This window comes from Toxotes jaculatrix, chromosome 17 (assembly GCF_017976425.1).
Source record: "Toxotes jaculatrix isolate fToxJac2 chromosome 17, fToxJac2.pri, whole genome shotgun sequence".
Taxonomy (NCBI): Eukaryota; Metazoa; Chordata; class Actinopteri; family Toxotidae; genus Toxotes; species Toxotes jaculatrix.
The window spans coordinates 10,815,477-10,833,366 of NC_054410.1; the positions used below are offsets into that span (position 1 = coordinate 10,815,477).

The 17,890-nt window shown below is 40.7% G+C and overlaps 2 protein-coding genes across 2 annotated transcripts; both read right to left on the reverse strand.

Annotated features, from left to right (window-relative positions):
• Positions 1-93: 93 nt before the first annotated feature.
• Positions 94-12,228, reverse strand: znf292a (zinc finger protein 292a). The gene is made up of 8 exons (XM_041060830.1): positions 12,077-12,228; positions 9,916-10,070; positions 8,977-9,055; positions 8,516-8,651; positions 8,133-8,335; positions 7,615-7,751; positions 6,791-6,932; positions 94-6,672 (listed from the first exon to the last, which is right to left on the reverse strand). The coding sequence occupies exons 1-8, from the start codon at positions 12,224-12,226 to the stop codon at positions 511-513; spliced, it is 7,164 nt and encodes a 2,387-aa protein (XP_040916764.1). The 5' UTR covers positions 12,227-12,228; the 3' UTR covers positions 94-510.
• Positions 12,229-13,436: 1,208 nt separating this feature from the next.
• On the reverse strand, positions 13,437-15,178 carry cga (glycoprotein hormones, alpha polypeptide). Its single transcript, XM_041060657.1, has 4 exons — positions 15,141-15,178; positions 14,940-15,051; positions 14,546-14,730; positions 13,437-13,664 (listed from the first exon to the last, which is right to left on the reverse strand). The coding sequence occupies exons 1-4, from the start codon at positions 15,165-15,167 to the stop codon at positions 13,590-13,592; spliced, it is 399 nt and encodes a 132-aa protein (XP_040916591.1). The 5' UTR covers positions 15,168-15,178; the 3' UTR covers positions 13,437-13,589.
• Between the last annotated feature and the right edge of the window lie 2,712 nt (positions 15,179-17,890).

The window sequence follows — 17,890 nt, forward strand, 5'->3', positions numbered from 1 at the left end:
ATCTAAAATCTGTAAACAAGATACCAAAAAAAAAACAAAAAACATTTGTGACACAAAAAAGATTTGCCGACAACATTTTACAAAAAGAACCAGTAACATTTTATTGAACACTTTGTGGAAGACATGTAAATATTACAGATAGGTCTACTAGTGTTGAAAAAGGATAAAATAAATACAAACAGAACTTGAAATCCCATAGGGATATATAAAAACATAGTTTTTCTTTAAAAGTCTCCATTTAGCAAAAGAAAAAAAACATCTTCAGTACTAAGCATAAATACAAACATGTTTCTAAAATCTATGCCCTATAGATTACCTGGTTATTATAACTAACATACATACTTAAAATCATCCGAGACATTTTTTCATTAAGTACAAAATAGGCCATTTCATCGTTAACGGTGACCATTACTGTTAACAGTTGGAAATCTGATGCATTAACAAACAAACCATTCTGCAGCATAACTTCTCAAATCCTGAGTGAGATTGAGCTGAAAGCAAAATATCGGGCTATGATCCGCTATAAAGCCACTTTTTTATTATGACTATGGGCCTCATGTCTTGTAGCTGCTTTAGCAAAAGATCAGCACCGTCTGAAAATGTTTTATCCATGACAATCTTGACATTGCTCACTGATTTGAGATTTAGGGGATTTCTGAAGTCTACAAGATTTTCACAGCCTCTAAATTCATCAGTTATTTTACTTTTCATTGCAGATTTCTGTTTGTGAGTCTGTTGTCTTTTGGACGGCAGTTCAGCACTAGATTTCTCATTTAATTTCCGTTTGGAAGTGTGGGTTGACTCTGAGGTTTCCAAGAACTTAAGGAAGGAGTCCTCAAGTCCCAAAGGCTTGAAAGACCCTGCCATGACCACATCGTCACGTTGTTCTTGAGCTGTAGGGGTACCAGGATTTGAGTTCTCTCTTGAACTGTTAACAGTCGAACGGTTTCTAAGGGTCTGCATCCTCTCTGGACAAGCTGGTGTAGGATGTGCAGGTTTTCTGGGACGGCCTCTTTTAGTTCCTCCTTCTGTCCCAGTGGAAGCTTGAGATTCTGCACTATCGTCGTTGGACAGCTTGCTGTCTTCTTGGCCTATTCTATCCACTAGCTCATCTGATTTCTGGTCACTGGGCTTTTCGCTGTCTTCTGGCTCCGTCTCGTCAGAAGATGAGCTTGACGCACCCTCTGATTTGTTTGTATCTTTGTATCTGGCGCGCGAGTACTTTTTGCAGAAAATGAACTGACTCCTCTGGTCTTCAATGTATCTTTCTGTGAGGCCATGAGTGGTGTAATGCTTAAATATATTTCTTTCTGCCCGCTCCACTGCATCACAGCCTATGATCATACATGGGTACTGAAGTGCGGACTTCTTGATGCACATAGCTGACGCCTCCTCGTGGGATTTCAATGTCGGCTTTCCAAAACTAGTCCAATGTTCAATGGACTTCCCTTCTTTCTTTTTAGTGTTTTTCTTCTTCATTTTGAATTTATTTTCTACATTCTCTTTCCCATTAACCCCCGGGAAAAGACCTACAGATTTAGACCTTCTTCCATCACTTGTTTTGGGATCATAAACGTAATCGTGCTTTTTGATCAGGTGACGGAGGAGGTTTGATTTTGTAGTGTAAACGCGGTCACAACCCTCATACTCGCACCTGAAAGTTGGGTCAACTGAGCCGCTCTCAGAGATGGCGATTTCCTTGTGGTAATTCTTAATGTGCTCGATGTACTTTTCCACAGAGCTGAAGGGGAGAGCGCACTCTGGCCGATCACAGTTGAACGTCCCTATGGACATGCTGGCCATCATGGTGGTAGCTTTGTCGCGTGTGAACTTGTGAAGTAAGAGGTAATGCTGCACTAACCTTGTGATTCCCATGAACACCCGTGAACAGTTTTTCACTTGACACCTGACTTCATTATCTTTTTCTATGCTCGGACTGCTCTCCTCTCCGTTTTTAACACAAGTCTTTTCAACTTCAGGTTCACTTTTGTTGGCGGGCAGGGCTGCCTGATGCATGGCCCTGTAGTGGAGGATCAAATTGTGCTGGATGGTGAATGCAGCAGTGCATCCTTCATGAACACAGCGATATGGTCTATATGGACTGTAGGCGTTGTCTGTATCACACATTTTCAGGCTCAGCCTTTTCTGAAATTTCTCTTTCCTCTGGGATTCATCCTTTGTTGGTGTGTTTTTGGAGCTGCTGGGTTTCTCTGGGGAGGATGAAGCAGATGCAGTAGGAAGGCTGGACTTTGACTCTTTTACTTTGCTTGGTGATGCATCAGATTTTCGCTGCTCCTTTGCTTTGCAGCCCGGACTCAGTTTCTCTGTTAAATCAGGTATCTGTTTCACATCTGGACTCTGGTTTACGGCAGTCACTTTAGGTTGCTCAGGGGTTTGTTCAAGAACTTGTGCCACCTCACCGAACGCCCCATCATTCAAATAGTTTTGAGGTGACGGTAATCTTGTAACAGTTGATACCTCAGGTGTGAAGCCCTCTTTTACTGCATCTCCAGGTGAAGTGATTTGATGAACTTCTGTATTGTTTTCATTGCCTGTTTGAGGTGCAATTGCAATGTCAAGTGGTTCTTGTTTTATAGGAGGTATTACAACTGCACATCGTGTCGTGCGACTGGCATTGGCATCAGTGTTTGCGCGGCTATTAAGCGAGTCCTCTTTGTTTAGTCTAAATGCACGCCTGTTACGAGCGCTGATCCTTAGCTTCTGCATTTCTGCCTTTGACAATCTATGGACTTTTTCATAGTGAATTCTCAACCCTGTCGTTCTGGTGAATGTTTTGGGGCAAATCTGACAAGGATATGGAGATAGTTTGGATGGTGTTCTTTTTAATTCCTCTATCATTTCATTAGAATAATCATGCATTTTACTCAAGTGTTTGAATAAAGCCTCCTTTGTCATGAATGAATACTCACAATCATCCTGGTCACATTTAAAAGGTTTAGGTACCTTTTCAGAGGGCTTGTCGTCACTTTTACTCAGGATCTTACTTTTTTCTCTGTCAGGGGCTGTATCACAATGACTGACATTTTGCTCTAAGGACAGCGCACTCCGCATTTTCTCTTGAGCAGCCTCAATCAAGTCCAACCTTTGAAAGGCATGCGAAATTTCCATCAGGTGATCTTCTTGATAAGGTCCAGAGACGCCTGGATTAGCCATCTCTACTGCCTTCTCTTGCTGGTTTTCAGGGGAAACCGTGAAGGAGTTAGAATAGTCCATTATGTTTGTATTTTGGGGCTCCTGTTTCAACGCCATAGGTGAAGTCAAAGTGGTCAAGCTACAAGATTCCTGTGAGAAATCACCATTTGACATGTTATATATTGCTCCATTAGTGTCAGGAACATGCGGGTCGTTGAGGAAATCAAGAAATGATGTCGGCAGATCAGCCGTCAGGTCGATTTCATCTAAAGGTCTGCACTGTGAGCGTTTTGATAGGTGACCTCCGAGAGATTTGGTGCTAGTGAACTCTCTGAAGCACCTCCTGCAAATTACTTTGCCATCCTTAATGATAGCTGGCCATTTGGTTCGCTTGCTCAGCCTGCTGCGTTTTCCTTTCTGCGTCTCGGGGTCGCCACCCTTTTCATCTGGGGGGTTAGTGTCACATTCAGCATTAGGACAGTCCTCATCGTAAGGGAAATCTGTGTGGATGACACTATGTGGACTGAGCATGCCATCCCCAGAGTTGTCCATCTGGTCATAGCCAGGAGTTGACATATTCTCTGTTTTAATGATTTCAGTTGTGGCTTTTAATGCAACTTGGGCCTCTGGGCTCAGACATTTCATGGGAATATCAACAGACGAGCCTTGTGTAAGACATGAGTTTTCACTGTGAGCGTACGGAGTGTGGTAACTTCCTTCAGGGAGGCTGTCAATTGTTGACATACTGTTTCCATTATCCATCTGTCCTGTCATACTTGCGCTGTTTTTTCTCACATCTACACCGTCTCCACTGCCCTCAGCATGTATAAGTCCATACTGATGCCCTCCGTTATGCATTTGCCCTCCATTATCAAGCATCAGGGAACTAGACACATACTGAGACATGAGACTGGAATCTGAAGGAGCCTGTGACATAGCGGGACCGTGTATAGCTGCCATTGAATGGTCTCTATCAGATGGGAGAGACGCTGTGGTTTGATAAGGGTCTGCCTGCCATTGAGGATAGCTGCGGGAGGGGTAGTCATTCATGTTGAAGGCATCTGGATAGCAGTTATTCATGGGAGGTGAAGACCATGACTGGGACATGTCTGACTGCATCATTCCGCTGGAATTGTTTGGGTTTCCCCACGACGGGTACAGTGTGGGGTTCACCATTGGAGTGATAGGCACAGGCTCCATTGATCCAGGATAACACTGGGCAGGTGAGGTCGAACATCCCACTGGATAATCCATTTGCTGCATCCCAGGCTTGTTGCATAGTACTCCTGGCTGATTTGACGGCCTGTTCCCCAGGTTCTGAGACTGATTTGGTGATGCTGGTCCACTTGTTGCCTTTTTTGCTGTAATTTTGGCCACTTTGTTATATTTCTTTGCTAATTTCCAGTCTTCGAATATTTCAGGGTGTTGCTTCTTCACATGCCTAGAGAGACTTTTGTTTGTACTGTATGCCCTTGTACAGTCATTATACGGGCAGCAATGCAGGTTCTCTTCACTGCCAGCACTAACAGCAACCGTGCTGGAAGGATATCCTTGTACAGAGCAAGGAATTTCTGTCTTGATTTGACTTGGAGAAATGATCTGTGGTATCACTTTTGGAATTTCATTACCTTGTCCATCATTATTATTATTATCGTTATGCCCCACTCCCTGCTGACTTGCCACAGGGTTTGTTGCACTGGGGACAGGATATCCAGGAGGAATCTCACCTTGCCCAGTCACATTATGGTGTACATGTGGAGTCGCCGGTGGTAATTTCACAACAGCTGGTGCTGCAGTGGGGTTTGTGAGCGGAGTGTAGCATTTCTCTGGTTCTTTCATTTCAAGATCTGACGCTGGATTCAGCATGCTTTCAATCGAGTGTTTCACTCTCACAGGAACAGGTTCGTTAGCAACCTCTGGTGATTTGCATGGTGATGTGTTTGCCTTTGATGCGTCCTTCATGAAAACATTTGTATTAATCCTTTCAAGGGAAACCACAGCAGAGCACGTGTCGTCTTCTTTGTCCTTGAGCTGTGGTCCGACTTTTGGAGTGACAGGAGGGTTCTGATTTGTGATGGGTATAGTGTTTACTGTGTCATTTGTACAATGATTCTCTTGGTGAGACAAGAACTGAGACTGTGAGTAGAATATTTTGCCACAGTTATCCGTTTGGCAGGTGTAGGTAAGGTAATGCTGAGCCTCGTGATCATACAACAAGTAGGCCTCACTGAAAACTTTGCCACAGTTGGGGAACATGCACTGGGCCTTAAATTCTGGGTGTGTTTTTCTATGCATGAGAAGCTCAGAATTAGAGTTAAAGTTGGCCTTGCAGTCCAACTGTATGCAGATGTATGGTTTGCTGCCACAGTGCATCTGCAAGTGATCATTAAGGTGTCTTACATTAACAAACTGCCGTCTGCAGTACTGGCACACCACTTTCTGTTTTTGTATCTCTAAAAATCTCATGGCCTCTTCGTCATCCTTGTGAGATCTGACGTGAGCCATGAGGTTACGGAAAAACTTGAAAGCCTTGGAACAGTTTTTAACAGGACAGAAACAGTCTTGACTTATCTGAGGGTCAGATGTGGTTTGTTCTACCTTAATAGGAGATGCCAATTGGTCCCCAGTTTGAGATTCTATTTTAACAGGGCTCATATTTGTCTTGGCAGCAACCTTCAAATTTTTTGATGGACTTTTAGGGGACTGAGGTGGTTTGGATACCTTCCTCGCAGCTTTCATCGCAGCTAGTCTCTCTTTGCAAGATTGCTTTACATGTGATGCTACATGTGGCTCTAAAACTTCCCTACTTTCAAAACTGTCAGCACAAATTGGACAAAGATACACTCCATCTTTGAAATGCTTCTGAGCGTGACGAACAATTCTGTGACCCAAGAACTCCTTGTCACACAAAACACAATACTGCATGTAGGCTCGCCAATTTCTGAACCGAGCAGACACAAAACCCTGCTCCCGAAGTTTTTTAGCCTCTCTGTTTTTTTCTCTTTCATCTGTGATTTCATTGAGTTCATTTGTAGTGGTTAACAGAAAATCCTCCAGGTCTCTGTATTCAGGGAGCTTGCCAAGTGCACTTTCCACCTCTTGTTCATCTGTGTCATTGAGTGTGTCAATAGATGACACAATAGCTGCCTCCTCGCCCATCAGTGCCAAGCAGTTGCGTTTCAGTGTTTTCCAGTCCCAGAACTCTGGATCAAAAGGCCACTGTGTCTTCAAGGCCAGCAGTAACTCGCAGCGTAAAGAATTGGGCACTGGTAGACTCCCATCCTCCTCAGGCTTTTGGTCGGGTTCGTTGTATAGTGACTCCACAGCATAATACGAGTCAACGGTAGGCTGGAGGAGGAACTCAGTCAGCTGGCATGCACGCTTAACCTCTAGATCTGTTGGCAAGAGGCAGGAAATAGTCTTGCAGATGGTAGACTTGCTGTCCTTATGGTCACTGGAGGTCATTTTCAGAGCTTGAATGCACATTTCCACACACACTGGAAGCCCCACCTCTCCAACCTACGGGAAAAATAACATAAATGCATCTGATTAAATTTTGAGGACATGTTAACAGATGAGGCATATATGAGTGATTGTTCTGCAGTCAGCTTCAAGTGTGTAGACTATGTTTTCTTACCTCATTTTGGATTACTTTGATGAGAAACAGAATGTGGCAGACACTTCTGCAGAGAAGAGCCATTTCTTTGCTTTGCCCAAGAAAAGCATCAGCAGATGACTCTAAACGCATGAGTAGCTTACTCCAGAACAGTGTGAGTTCCCTGGAAAACGTCACAAACAAATTCATCTTCAGATTATTTTGCAATTATTTGTTCTACAAAAACACAGAAAGCAATGAAATTTACCATCGCAATTTCTTCCCAATTCCCCATGTCATGTTTTGTCTGATCAACTGCCTGAAAACCTTACTGTAACGTTTACTGAGATGCAAGACTACAAAAATCAGCAAATTCTCACACCTAAGAACCTGGAACCATCAAATGTTTGGTATTGTTTCTTGAAAAAAAGGCCTAAACAATTAATCACTTATCAAAACACTCTGTTGATCGACTAATTGTTGCAGCTCTATTTCACATTAATAAGTACATGTACTCTGGTTTAAAATAACCACGAGTCTATAGATGTACTTCTGCACACTGGTTTTAACTAGACTGTTGATGATGCAAAGCAGTCTTTGATTGTAAGTCATTTATATTATTACTAATTAATTCATTCAGACTTTGCCTGTATCCCCTCAAGTATTAGCTCTTAAGAGACACAGACCTTCAAAAACACAGTCAGCATCTCCAGTACTGCAGGAAATCTTTGTACATGTGTTTATCATAGAGATTGCTTCAGTTTGGATAAAAGTCAATTGCATAATAAATGTGTTCCAAGACAAATGTATTCCTAAGAGTAATTTTGTAAGCCTTCTATGAGTACTTATCTGAAACAAACACTTACCAGGCACAGTAAACATCTCCTTGAAGGAGCTGTCGCTTGAGAAAGGCAGAACATAAGCAGAGAGCTCCTTTCTCATCTCCCTCTGACTCCAAGTTGCAGATCATTTCAAGAGCATCTTTGCAGTCTATTGACGCAATCTATTGGGAACAAAAACAGTCAATATAAATGAAAATGAATAGATGCCACATTTAACAACACTATTGGGACATTTCATTAATAAATATCTGAGAGTACTGAGTGATTAGGGGGTTTTTGTTGTGAGATTCACTATCACTTCAGTTTGGGAAAATAACAGTCTATTTTCAGTCCATTTCTTCTAATGTACTTCAGTCAATGTTGTTTTAGCAAATCATTTAACTTAAAACTACCTTGTAATGACAATCATGTCTCACAAAATACATTCAAACTTATTACAACTTATAAATAGCCTAATTTTTGTTGATCGATCAGCTTTTTCAGCAGTTAAATTTCATGACTGTGTGTGCAAGGAACTGTGTTGCTGTGTGCCATTTCTTAACCTCCTCCATTAGCTGGTCCTGACTTTTTGTCATGCAGATACAAAGCAAGTAGATTTGTTTGAAGTTCCCTTTTCCTTCATATCCCGGGTACTCTGAGCACATCTTTGCAAGGACAGCTGCCTTATCAATACTGTCCACTTTGATTAAGTGCTTTATTCGCATGTTCAGAAGCGTGGGGCCTTCCAACTCCAGATACTCGTGAACTAAGAGACAAATAGTTAAAAAAAAAGGAGAAGACAGAGACAAAATGTGAGAAACTCCATGAGAAGCAGCTCAAACAACAATACACACGCTTAACAATTCATGGTTCATGCAGTTACTACAGTGCAAGTTAGTCTGGAGCGTCTTCACACCAATGTACGTCTAAGCAAGTGAGAACTAACCTTGCTCAGTCTGAGGGATTTCATTGGACAGGATGCTGCTTAGTGTGGTGTTGGACCAGACGCCATCCTGCTGCGCCAGAACTGCGAGCAGGCAAAGCTGTGTGCTCCCACTTTCTTGCAAAAGGCTGTGTGCCAACTGTAACAGAAGACAAATAAATATGTAGTAACTAAATTACTAAAACATCCTGGTGGTCACACTTAAAACGCTGCCCAGTCAAGAGTCTGAAATAACTGTTACAGCAGTGTTACTGAAGTGAATTTACATCAGCATCAAAGTAGTTTTTAAGAAAGTCATTCTTGTAAAGAGAACCCACAGACCCTTACATTTCAACCCATATGCTTTTAATACTTCAATACTGAGATAAACTAAATGCATTCTAATTACCAAACAACATTTCAGTGCTTATCACTGCAAAGATAAGCCTCAGAAAAAGTGTACTAACAGCCCTGGGGGTACTGACCTTCATGGAGGACTGAAACTCCTCCCATAAGGCACCAGGGACATGGTGGGGCAGTAAGAGCAGCAGCTCTGCACAGCTCCTGTGAATCCAACACAGTCGTTTGTTAAAGCCAAATTTAGGTCAAGGATGTGCACACACTTCACAAATTAAGGGTAACCATACAAGAATAACTGTTCAGAAAGTGAGGCACTGTAAAGTCAGTGTGCCAATTTTGGAAACATAACAGAGGTGACAGGAACAGGAAAACCGGGGGTAATAAATCAGCAGCAGCAGTGAGTGTGTTATTAAATAGTCGCTGTTGTTAGTAATGTTGGCAGATATGAAAAACAACAATAGTGCTCAGAATGAGGAAAATCAACATTTATAACTGATAATTAACTTACATCCCTCTGCAACTCAACTCATATATGTTGAATCTCCCCAAGATGCAACCTACATTTTGTTTTACAGCCTCAGGGTCTTTGCATCGATCAGAGCAAATTGTGCAAATAGCTGAATAGTTCCTGTAGACTGTTTACAAACTTCTTCTATCCAAATTTCCTTTGGGATTTGTGTGTGTCTTGTTTTATTCTTACTGTCAGATATTGTGCATCTTTAAGTCAATATCTAAATAAATAACTGTCTGTCTTTGGGAAGTCTCTGCTCAAACACAAAACTACACCCATGAAACTGCAAAGCAAACAAAATGTTATGTCTAATGTTACATGAACATCAAAACCTGTAACCCATTCTGTGTCACATTAAATACGGAACTGAATGCTACAGCTTGTGGCAGATATTTTTTCCAACCTACAATCTGAGCATTATGTTTATGTAATTAATACATACACATATTACAGGGAAGTTCACAAAAAGGTGCTGTTTGAAAGAATAAGAAAAATAATAGAGGAGTTAAGAACTCTTATTTCCGGTGACAACTACGTCAAAGTTTCTACTCACAGCGCTAACTTTTCAAGTAGGAGTGGCACGTTTTCACATTCGGAGGAGAGACAGGAGGCAGCCTTAGCAAAGCTGAGGATGGCCACAGTGTAGACCTCCAGCAAAGGCAGTGGATCCTCATCAGTTTTCCAACGGCCGGCATGTTCCACAAGGACCTGGAAAGACATTTAAACATTACAATAGGAAATGCTGATTCTGCACATTTTAGAATTATTAAACTGCTATGCAAGAACAAAAATCTAAGTTTGTAAAAACACTGTGTCTAAATCATAAATGATTTTGCTTTGACAATTTGGATTATCAACATATACTGAACAAGGATTTCCTGTTTCTTTCTGTTCTCTATAATTGTAAATTGCATTTCTTTGGGTTCTTGGGTGACGGGGCTGGATCAGACAACCAACTGATGTCACCTTTGGCCCTGAGCAACTGCGATCAGCATTTTTCACAAATAGTTTTCTGACAGTTGATAGACTAAAATAATAAATGAATCTGGGAAAAAAACAAACTAACCTGCAGATTAATCAACGGTGAAAATAGCAGTTATTTAAATCACTGTTGTGCTTAATTGTAATTGTTTTTTATCCTCTTCCACAGTTCAGGGTTTATCAATAAAATAGGTTAAAAAAAAAATCTGGCTTCATTGGTAAAAGACAAAACGCAGGCTTCATAATCAAGCTGACAGTGCAAAACTCAAAAAAAAAAAAGGATTTAACTCCTCTTTACTACAAAGGAAGACAAATGTGAAATGGCAATTTAGGATGAGTGTAAGCCTTCTGGATAAGTGGATATCTTTTATTTGAAAAAGCTGTGGCTAACTTTTGGATGAAGAAAAAAAACAGCCATACTGTCACAAACTATCCAAAAATATAAATTATGATGAATATTTACTATGTTATTATACATTAATGATATAAGATGTAAAGCTTTTAAGACAACAAAGCACCAAAGTTATGTGAGCTTCTGCAGAAATATCTTTTTTTTTTTGGCCACCCCCTTTTTTTCCATCACTCAGCCAAAGTAATGCCAAACCTGCATCAAAGAAAAGTCCCTCCATTTCTTCCACACACAAAAATCCTAAAGATCCATTTCACCCCTGAATGTCTGTTATTCCTGCAACTGTTGTCCTCCTTTGACATAAATCTCCATCATGACTGAACTGCACACAACTACTGCCTCCAGTCCGAGACTCGTGCCCCCCCCTTTTTTCCCCCCAAATAACTTTAAAGCTGAATGAATTCCTCGCTGCCGCTAAATGTTGAGCCGAAACAAAAAATATAATCTCACACTAATTTGGCGCAATGACAGTAATCTGTGCTGTATCGCAGGTAAATGGAGACCTCGCATGATATTTACGTGGTCAGGGCAAATTAATGAGGAGGCTGTGTAATGGAGTCAGTGACCACTGCCACACTTTCCCTTTTAAATCACTGTCTCAGCCAGCTGCAGGCAGATCGGTTGCTATAACGCTGACATCAATTTCACATCTTTCTTTTTTCCTCTTTTCTGGTGCTTGTTACATGGCTATAATGAACACCTCCCCTGGTGTGGTTAGCTGGATTAATTAGTGCAAAAGGCCCGGGCTAGCACCTTGAAAAAATCATTGATCTTTCGGTACAATAAAGCAGCTTCACAAAAGTAACCCATTTTTACACCAAGCTAAAACCTAAACAAACATGGATATGCAGCGTTGTTGCGTTTGGATGATATTTCCCACAGCGAATACAGTCTTATAATTCAGTGCATATCAATGCAATCGCCCAGTAAAATCTCGCTAACGTAGCTACCCATTTTTTGCACAGCATGACCACTGCACAGGACAGGGGGACCCTGCATACCAGCTAGCAACATTCATCTGCTGTTAGCTATCTGGCCTGGAAAATACGAGTAATACATGCACAGTGCGCACACACTGGTGTGACTTCTCGTCTAACGGATAGTTAGACTCTGCAAATAAGTACATGCCACAAGCAAACATCATAGAGAGAGCAACTGAAAACCATGGAGCAGTTTTTTTCCCCCATCTCGAAATGCCAGGCAGCTAGCTATGCAGCTAGCTCCTTAGCTACATTGTTGTAGCAAACGTAGACGCGCATCCTCGGCCAGGAAGCCAGAGGGGCTGCAGCCTGCCCGGGATGAGCAGCAGGAGAACGGGGCTAACCTGGCAAAACTCCTGGCAGAAATGCAATGAGGCTTCCAGCGGAGAATGCGAACTCTCTTTCAAAGCTGTGGTCAGACCCTGGAACCGCTCTCGGAGCTCCTCGATAGCTTTCCGTGTGTCATATTCCTTCTCTGTCTCCCCCTCCGCCATCTTCACAACAATCACGACCGCGTACGCACAGATGTTACGCTGCCAGACTCGCACACGCACGCGCACGCAGGGGGTGGGGTGGGGGTGGGGTGCCGGGGGGAGCACACGGTGTGCTCCACATACACATACCCCCCTTCCGATGTCAACAAAGCATCCGTGACCTTACAGTGACTCAAAACCACACTCTGCACACGAGCTGGACGCGATACAGGTATTCGCCATATGATCTCAGGATAACTTGATTTCTGAAGTTCCCTGAACACCCCATGCTATACAGTCCATGTAAAGATACTGCAGGGTAAGCTATGACCTCCAGGCAGTGTGCATGGTCACACAAACTGCCTCAGCATGCACCAAACTATTGTTTTTTTTTTTTTTTTTTTTTTTGTTTTTTTTTTTTTTATCAAACCACAAATGTTAACATGTCTTTCTTGTCCCTCCAAGGTGGTCAGAGTGCAGGGGCCATCTTCACTACAGCCCTGACTTGCTCACTGACACTTCACCAGGGCAGATGTTCACAAACAGAGGTCAGTCAGCTGAGAAACCCTTGGCCTGACCTAATAGGCAACACATAACAGCATGTTTCTCTATAGGATTATGCTTGTGAAATATGTAGAGCGTGTAGTTTGGTTACTGCATAACATGTGTGACAGTAAATGATGACTTGTAAGCTTAATTTTAGTCTCAGATTGTGGCTAAATTAATTCCCACAAACTAACAAGTGGGTTTACCCCTCACTGCGTCTCTGAACATCACAAACATGAGCTAGAAATGGACATTTTACTAAGAATTTCATTTCAGAATAATGTGAATTTCTGGAGCTGTTCTGGAGCTTTTTATCATAACACAAAATCCTTGCTCGGTTCTCATAAAATTTTAGAAGTTCATATTTCCATTTTTTGTGAATACTTTAGAAATTTTTAAATCTATTAACTGTCTAATTCACATCTGTTTTGGCATCTATTTTCATCTTCCTGTTGCTAACTGTGTTACTATTCTTTAAATTTCATTTGTTTAGCAGATGCTTTTATCCAAAGCGACTCACAATGATTCACACACTCCAAAAACTGCTCTCAACACACACACTCACAGCATAATACATGGATTTAAATTTAAAAATGAAATTGCAACATCTGGGTATCATATTTTAATTGCTTTTCAGTCTACAGTTGACCACATACATCTATCCATGCAAAACTGTTGGCTAATTACACATCACAGACACACAGTAGCTACAAAAATATTATCTAGCAACTCAAGAACATACATTTTAAAACAGAGAAGAGCTCGTTCATATTAAAAGAAGTGTCCAGAATTTTGTTGCCAAGCTAAGAGGTGCAGAAAGGTCTCCAGATGTCATCGGTCAGATCTTATGAAAATAGCAGGTGCTGCAGTGGCAGTCTGTGTGGTTTCTCACCCTTATGCCGGCCACCTCTGTCTGAAAGAGGAACAGATGAGGAGGGAGAAGTGAATATTAAAAGAGTCACATCAATTGACAGCTGCAAGTAAATGGATGTGTACTGTCAAATGCTTGTTTTTAGCAGTGCCAGGGGTCAAAGCATCTGCATTTTATGCACTTCTTAACATCTTTGAATGGAAACCAGAATTGATACAAACCGCAAACCGAATTAAAACCAAATAGTAGTGAGTATCTACAGTCCGGACCTACAGTGGTGGAGGAAGTTACCAGAAAGTACTTCTACTCACATAGAAGTAAACATCCTGCATAAAAGTACTGTGTTGTCAGCACAATGTACTACAAGTATCAAAAGTAAAGTGTTCATTCTGCTGTTAATTGGCCCTTATGACTGATGTATTATCAAATATTATATTAATTAATGGTTAATGGAGAGGAAAAAAATCTACAACATGAATCATGAACAGTTACTTAAATGAAACCATCTGAGTTTGAGAAGACAGAAGAGACAAGAATCACAAGCCAAGATGGGGAACCACTGGTTTAATCTTCAGCAACATACTGTATTTTAGAAGCTGATCATATAGATATTTAAAAATATAAAATCTTAATTTGAAAAGTAAACTAACTACAGCTGTCACGTTAATGCAGAGAAATAAAAACACAATATTTCCTCTGAATTTTGGTGGAGTAAAAGTTTGAAGTAGCTTTAAAAAGAGAATGACATGCCACAAGAGTGACCAACCAGATTTAAACCAGGGATGTTACGGAGTTACACGGTTACATGGAGTGCAGCTTTTGGTGACCAAGACTCATTTCAGTCTACAGTTTATCTCTGTAATGTTTAAAAAGTTTAAAGCAAAGTATGTCTGACATGACTTTTTCTTTGTCTGCATTTGTACCTCGTAGCTGTGTTTTGCAACACAGCATGTTGCCTCCGAGGTGATGTTCTTTGGGATTGTCATTGTCTTCATGGCCTTGAGAGGTGTCGGGTACGCTCTGGAAAAGCAGCAGCCCATGCACTGGTAGACTGGACGATCCCTCGAGAAAACACTGTTCTTCCTCAGTGTGCATTCCTCACAGCCCACTAGAGAAAGACAATAGTGGTTTCACAAGTGGAATCAAAAACTATGAATCATGGGCAGTTTGCAATATTCAGCAACAGTTGAGATCGTACATTAAAATCACAAAGAGATCATTACAGGCAGATTGTGCTAAATTACTGGAATACTGTGAGTCTTTGTTTTTTTTACATTTACATTTGATTTAAAATCAAATATAAAAAAAAAAACGTACTGTTTGATAAGTCGATGTTGGGGTAAGAATCAGCTATGTAAAGAAAAAACGACAACAGAAGAAAAGACAGTACAGCTGATTTCACTGAGCCCATTGTGGTTGCAGCAGTAACCTGGAGACAAAAGAGTTAACAGTTGAAAATCTGTTGAATCAAAGCCTTATCAATGACTAAGTCATACACAGAGATTGTTAGAGTATTACCACGTTGATAGAAAGTTTCCCCTTCATTGTGCCTCTGCACAGGACGCCTTTGTATTTAGGACTTGTGCTTCAGTCCATCTCATTTTATACCAGTGCTCCTGGCAACTTTGTGGATTAGGTGAAACCTACCAACCTTATCAACGATCTTACTGACTCACTGACCACTTTGCTACCTTCCTCATAAGCCCTTTATGGCACAAACTGATAGGAACAAACCACAGAGAGTCAAAACATACTTCCATCATTGTTCCATCTTGACTATGCATGTAATCTCTGGGACTTTGTTACTTGGTAACTGAGGGTTGTTGTTATATGTCATGTCAAAGCAAAGGGAAGGTCATTAGTTTAGGATTTTCTTGGTCATTTTGGTTAACTGCTGTTGGACCATTTGGACTGGCCCAAAAGCGTTTTAATTATGTTTCTGAATTATGAAAAGCATCAAAATTTAAGCAGGATGAAACAGAAATATCACTTTTTAATGCAATGTCATCAGACTACCAGTCTCTGTCAAAAAAAAAAAAAGACATTTGAAGATGTCACATGCTTGTTCTGGAAAGCTGTGATGGGATTTTTAGTTTTTGATGTGTTTTGAACTAAACAATTAATTGATAAGAATAATTCTATGATATCTAAATCATTCTAATCTAAATAATCACCATGTGCAGTTTTACATCAGTGTGCAGTTTAATGTGGGGCTCTGTACATATATTAATGCAATTACTGTTTTGTAAAATGCATATTGGTTCCCAGTGTCAGATCAGCTATTTTGAACTCTTTAGTCTACTGGAAAACTGAAATGCTGACCATGTCTTCTTAGCTTTAGAAATAATATAGTTTATTTTAAAAAACATCAATAATAAATCTATCTACCAGTGCAATTCATTGTTTCAGTGCAGCACCACCTTAAAAGCTGGAGGACAGATGAATGGAAGAAGTTCTGAATAAATGGAAGGATATTTAATAGCTGTGAAGGAGTATCCATCTGTCCGCCTCCAACCTCTGAAATGTCAAGGATGAATATGAATTTATTTTGTATTTCATCTGTGTGTTTACTTAAGTACCCATGTCCTGTGTCCTTGGTTGTGCTGGTGATAAATCCTTGGCCTAAGACTTGTAATTCAACAAGTGTGGAAGACGAGATGTTAAATCACAGAGACGTTAAGGCTGTTTTTTTTTCTGGCTTATGTCATAGCATTTGTACCACTTCCCAAAATTATAACATTGACTTAGAAATTTCATTCCTGTTGATAAGACTGATGATTGTTGCATGGTTTGCTATTGCTTTGGCTGTACACCACACATAATTCTATTTACTTTAAACAAAATTTCTTGTCAATCAGATGTAATGGTCACACCAGCAGCATTATTTGCGTACATATGCATTTTCATTCTTACTTAAAAATACACTTTTAAGCTTGAAATCATAATCTCAAACATCAACTGATGAAAATAAGCTACGGTCACATCTCTCAAGATCTGACAGCTTTTTTTTTTTTTTTTTTTTTATCTTTTTGTGCTTATTTGCCTGGGTTTCTTATATAACATCAGACTTGGCTAGTGTCTAAAATAACTGCTTGAAATCATCATGGAGTTTACTGATGAGTGAAATGGTGTATCTGAGCCACATGAGTAAGTTTAAGAGATTGGAGATGTTATAAGATGTTTAAGATAACTGCTAGGAGACCTGAGTGGAGAGCTGTTGTGCATTAAAGTCACAGCAGTTAATTAAAAAAAAGTAAACCAGCTGAGAATGGAGGCACCAAAGATTAGTTCAAGGACATGTGCAGCTTTCCTCTTTCTCACTGACCTGCTTCACAGCCTCTCGAGCATTTATAAAGCAAAGCTTGCTGCTGTGTGTCTTAAGTTCTGCAGGTACAGCAGCATTGCCAGATGTTCAGATTCATGATTAGTGGAAGCAGACCTGAGATTTATTCTCTTGATGTTGCTTGTTTTCTGAGCTCTCTGCTTGTATTGATCTGGCAGGATGAGGATGAGCACCACAGGGATGTAAAGCCCCAGGTGTAGAGCACATGCTGTCGTGGTCATGCTTGATAAAACACTAGTCCGATATATTCTCAGGGGCTCTGTCGTCAATTCAGTCACTTTTGCTGCAGGGGATAGAGCAGATGAGAGATAGTGAGGTTAGCAGGTCATGTCTATACTCAGCAAGGCTCTGCACAGTTCAAAGCCAAGGTGATCTGTGTGGCATCACATAGGAAGGCTGCCAACAAGCCAGTGACAGTCTATAATTTTCTCCGTCATGAGGCTAATGTCTCCTGCATTTATTGAAGCAGTGAAAACAATGATGATGAAAATGAGTATGAACCACATCAAGTCCAGACATATTTGAGAATGTGACTCATTCCCAACTCAATACAGCAGAACTGAGAGGCTGGCTGAAGATGTCCATTAGATGAAAAAATTTCAACTGGCTGAGACAAAGCAACACATGGAAGTCACATCACAAGGCTGGTTTTCCTCATTGCTGGTAAAAATGAGAGAAAATGCATATTTCGCAATAAACTAACCAGAAGCTATGTGTACTTGCCTCCCAAATTTTAAAATGTCTCACTTCAGCCCAGTGTAACAATTCAGTGCTTCACCAGTTTATTGTAGTATCAGTTATACTAGTTTTCTGTATTAAAGGAACCCAAACCCAATATAGCATAAACAAACAAAATAAAAGGACCACAGCTGATCATGGCCAAATGTGGTTGTCAAACGTCTGGATCCTTTATTTATGTTCTTCA

Excerpts from the sequence above, each read along its gene's own strand:
- cga (XM_041060657.1), bottom strand. The coding sequence starts at position 15,167 with ATGAAGGGGAAACTTTCTATCAACGTG. Across the intron at positions 15,052-15,140 it reads GGAAACTTTCTATCAACGTG|GTTACTGCTGCAACCACAAT; the intron begins GTAATACTCTAA and ends TTTTGTCTCCAG. Across the intron at positions 13,665-14,545 it reads TTGCAAAACACAGCTACGAG|ACAGAGGTGGCCGGCATAAG; the intron begins GTACAAATGCAG and ends TTCCTCTTTCAG.
- znf292a (XM_041060830.1), bottom strand. The coding sequence starts at position 12,226 with ATGGCGGAGGGGGAGACAGAGAAGGAATATGACACACGGAAAGCTATC. Across the intron at positions 8,336-8,515 it reads AATCCCTCAGACTGAGCAAG|TTCACGAGTATCTGGAGTTG; the intron begins GTTAGTTCTCAC and ends TTTGTCTCTTAG. Across the intron at positions 6,673-6,790 it reads TCAAAGTAATCCAAAATGAG|GTTGGAGAGGTGGGGCTTCC; the intron begins GTAAGAAAACAT and ends TTTTTCCCGTAG.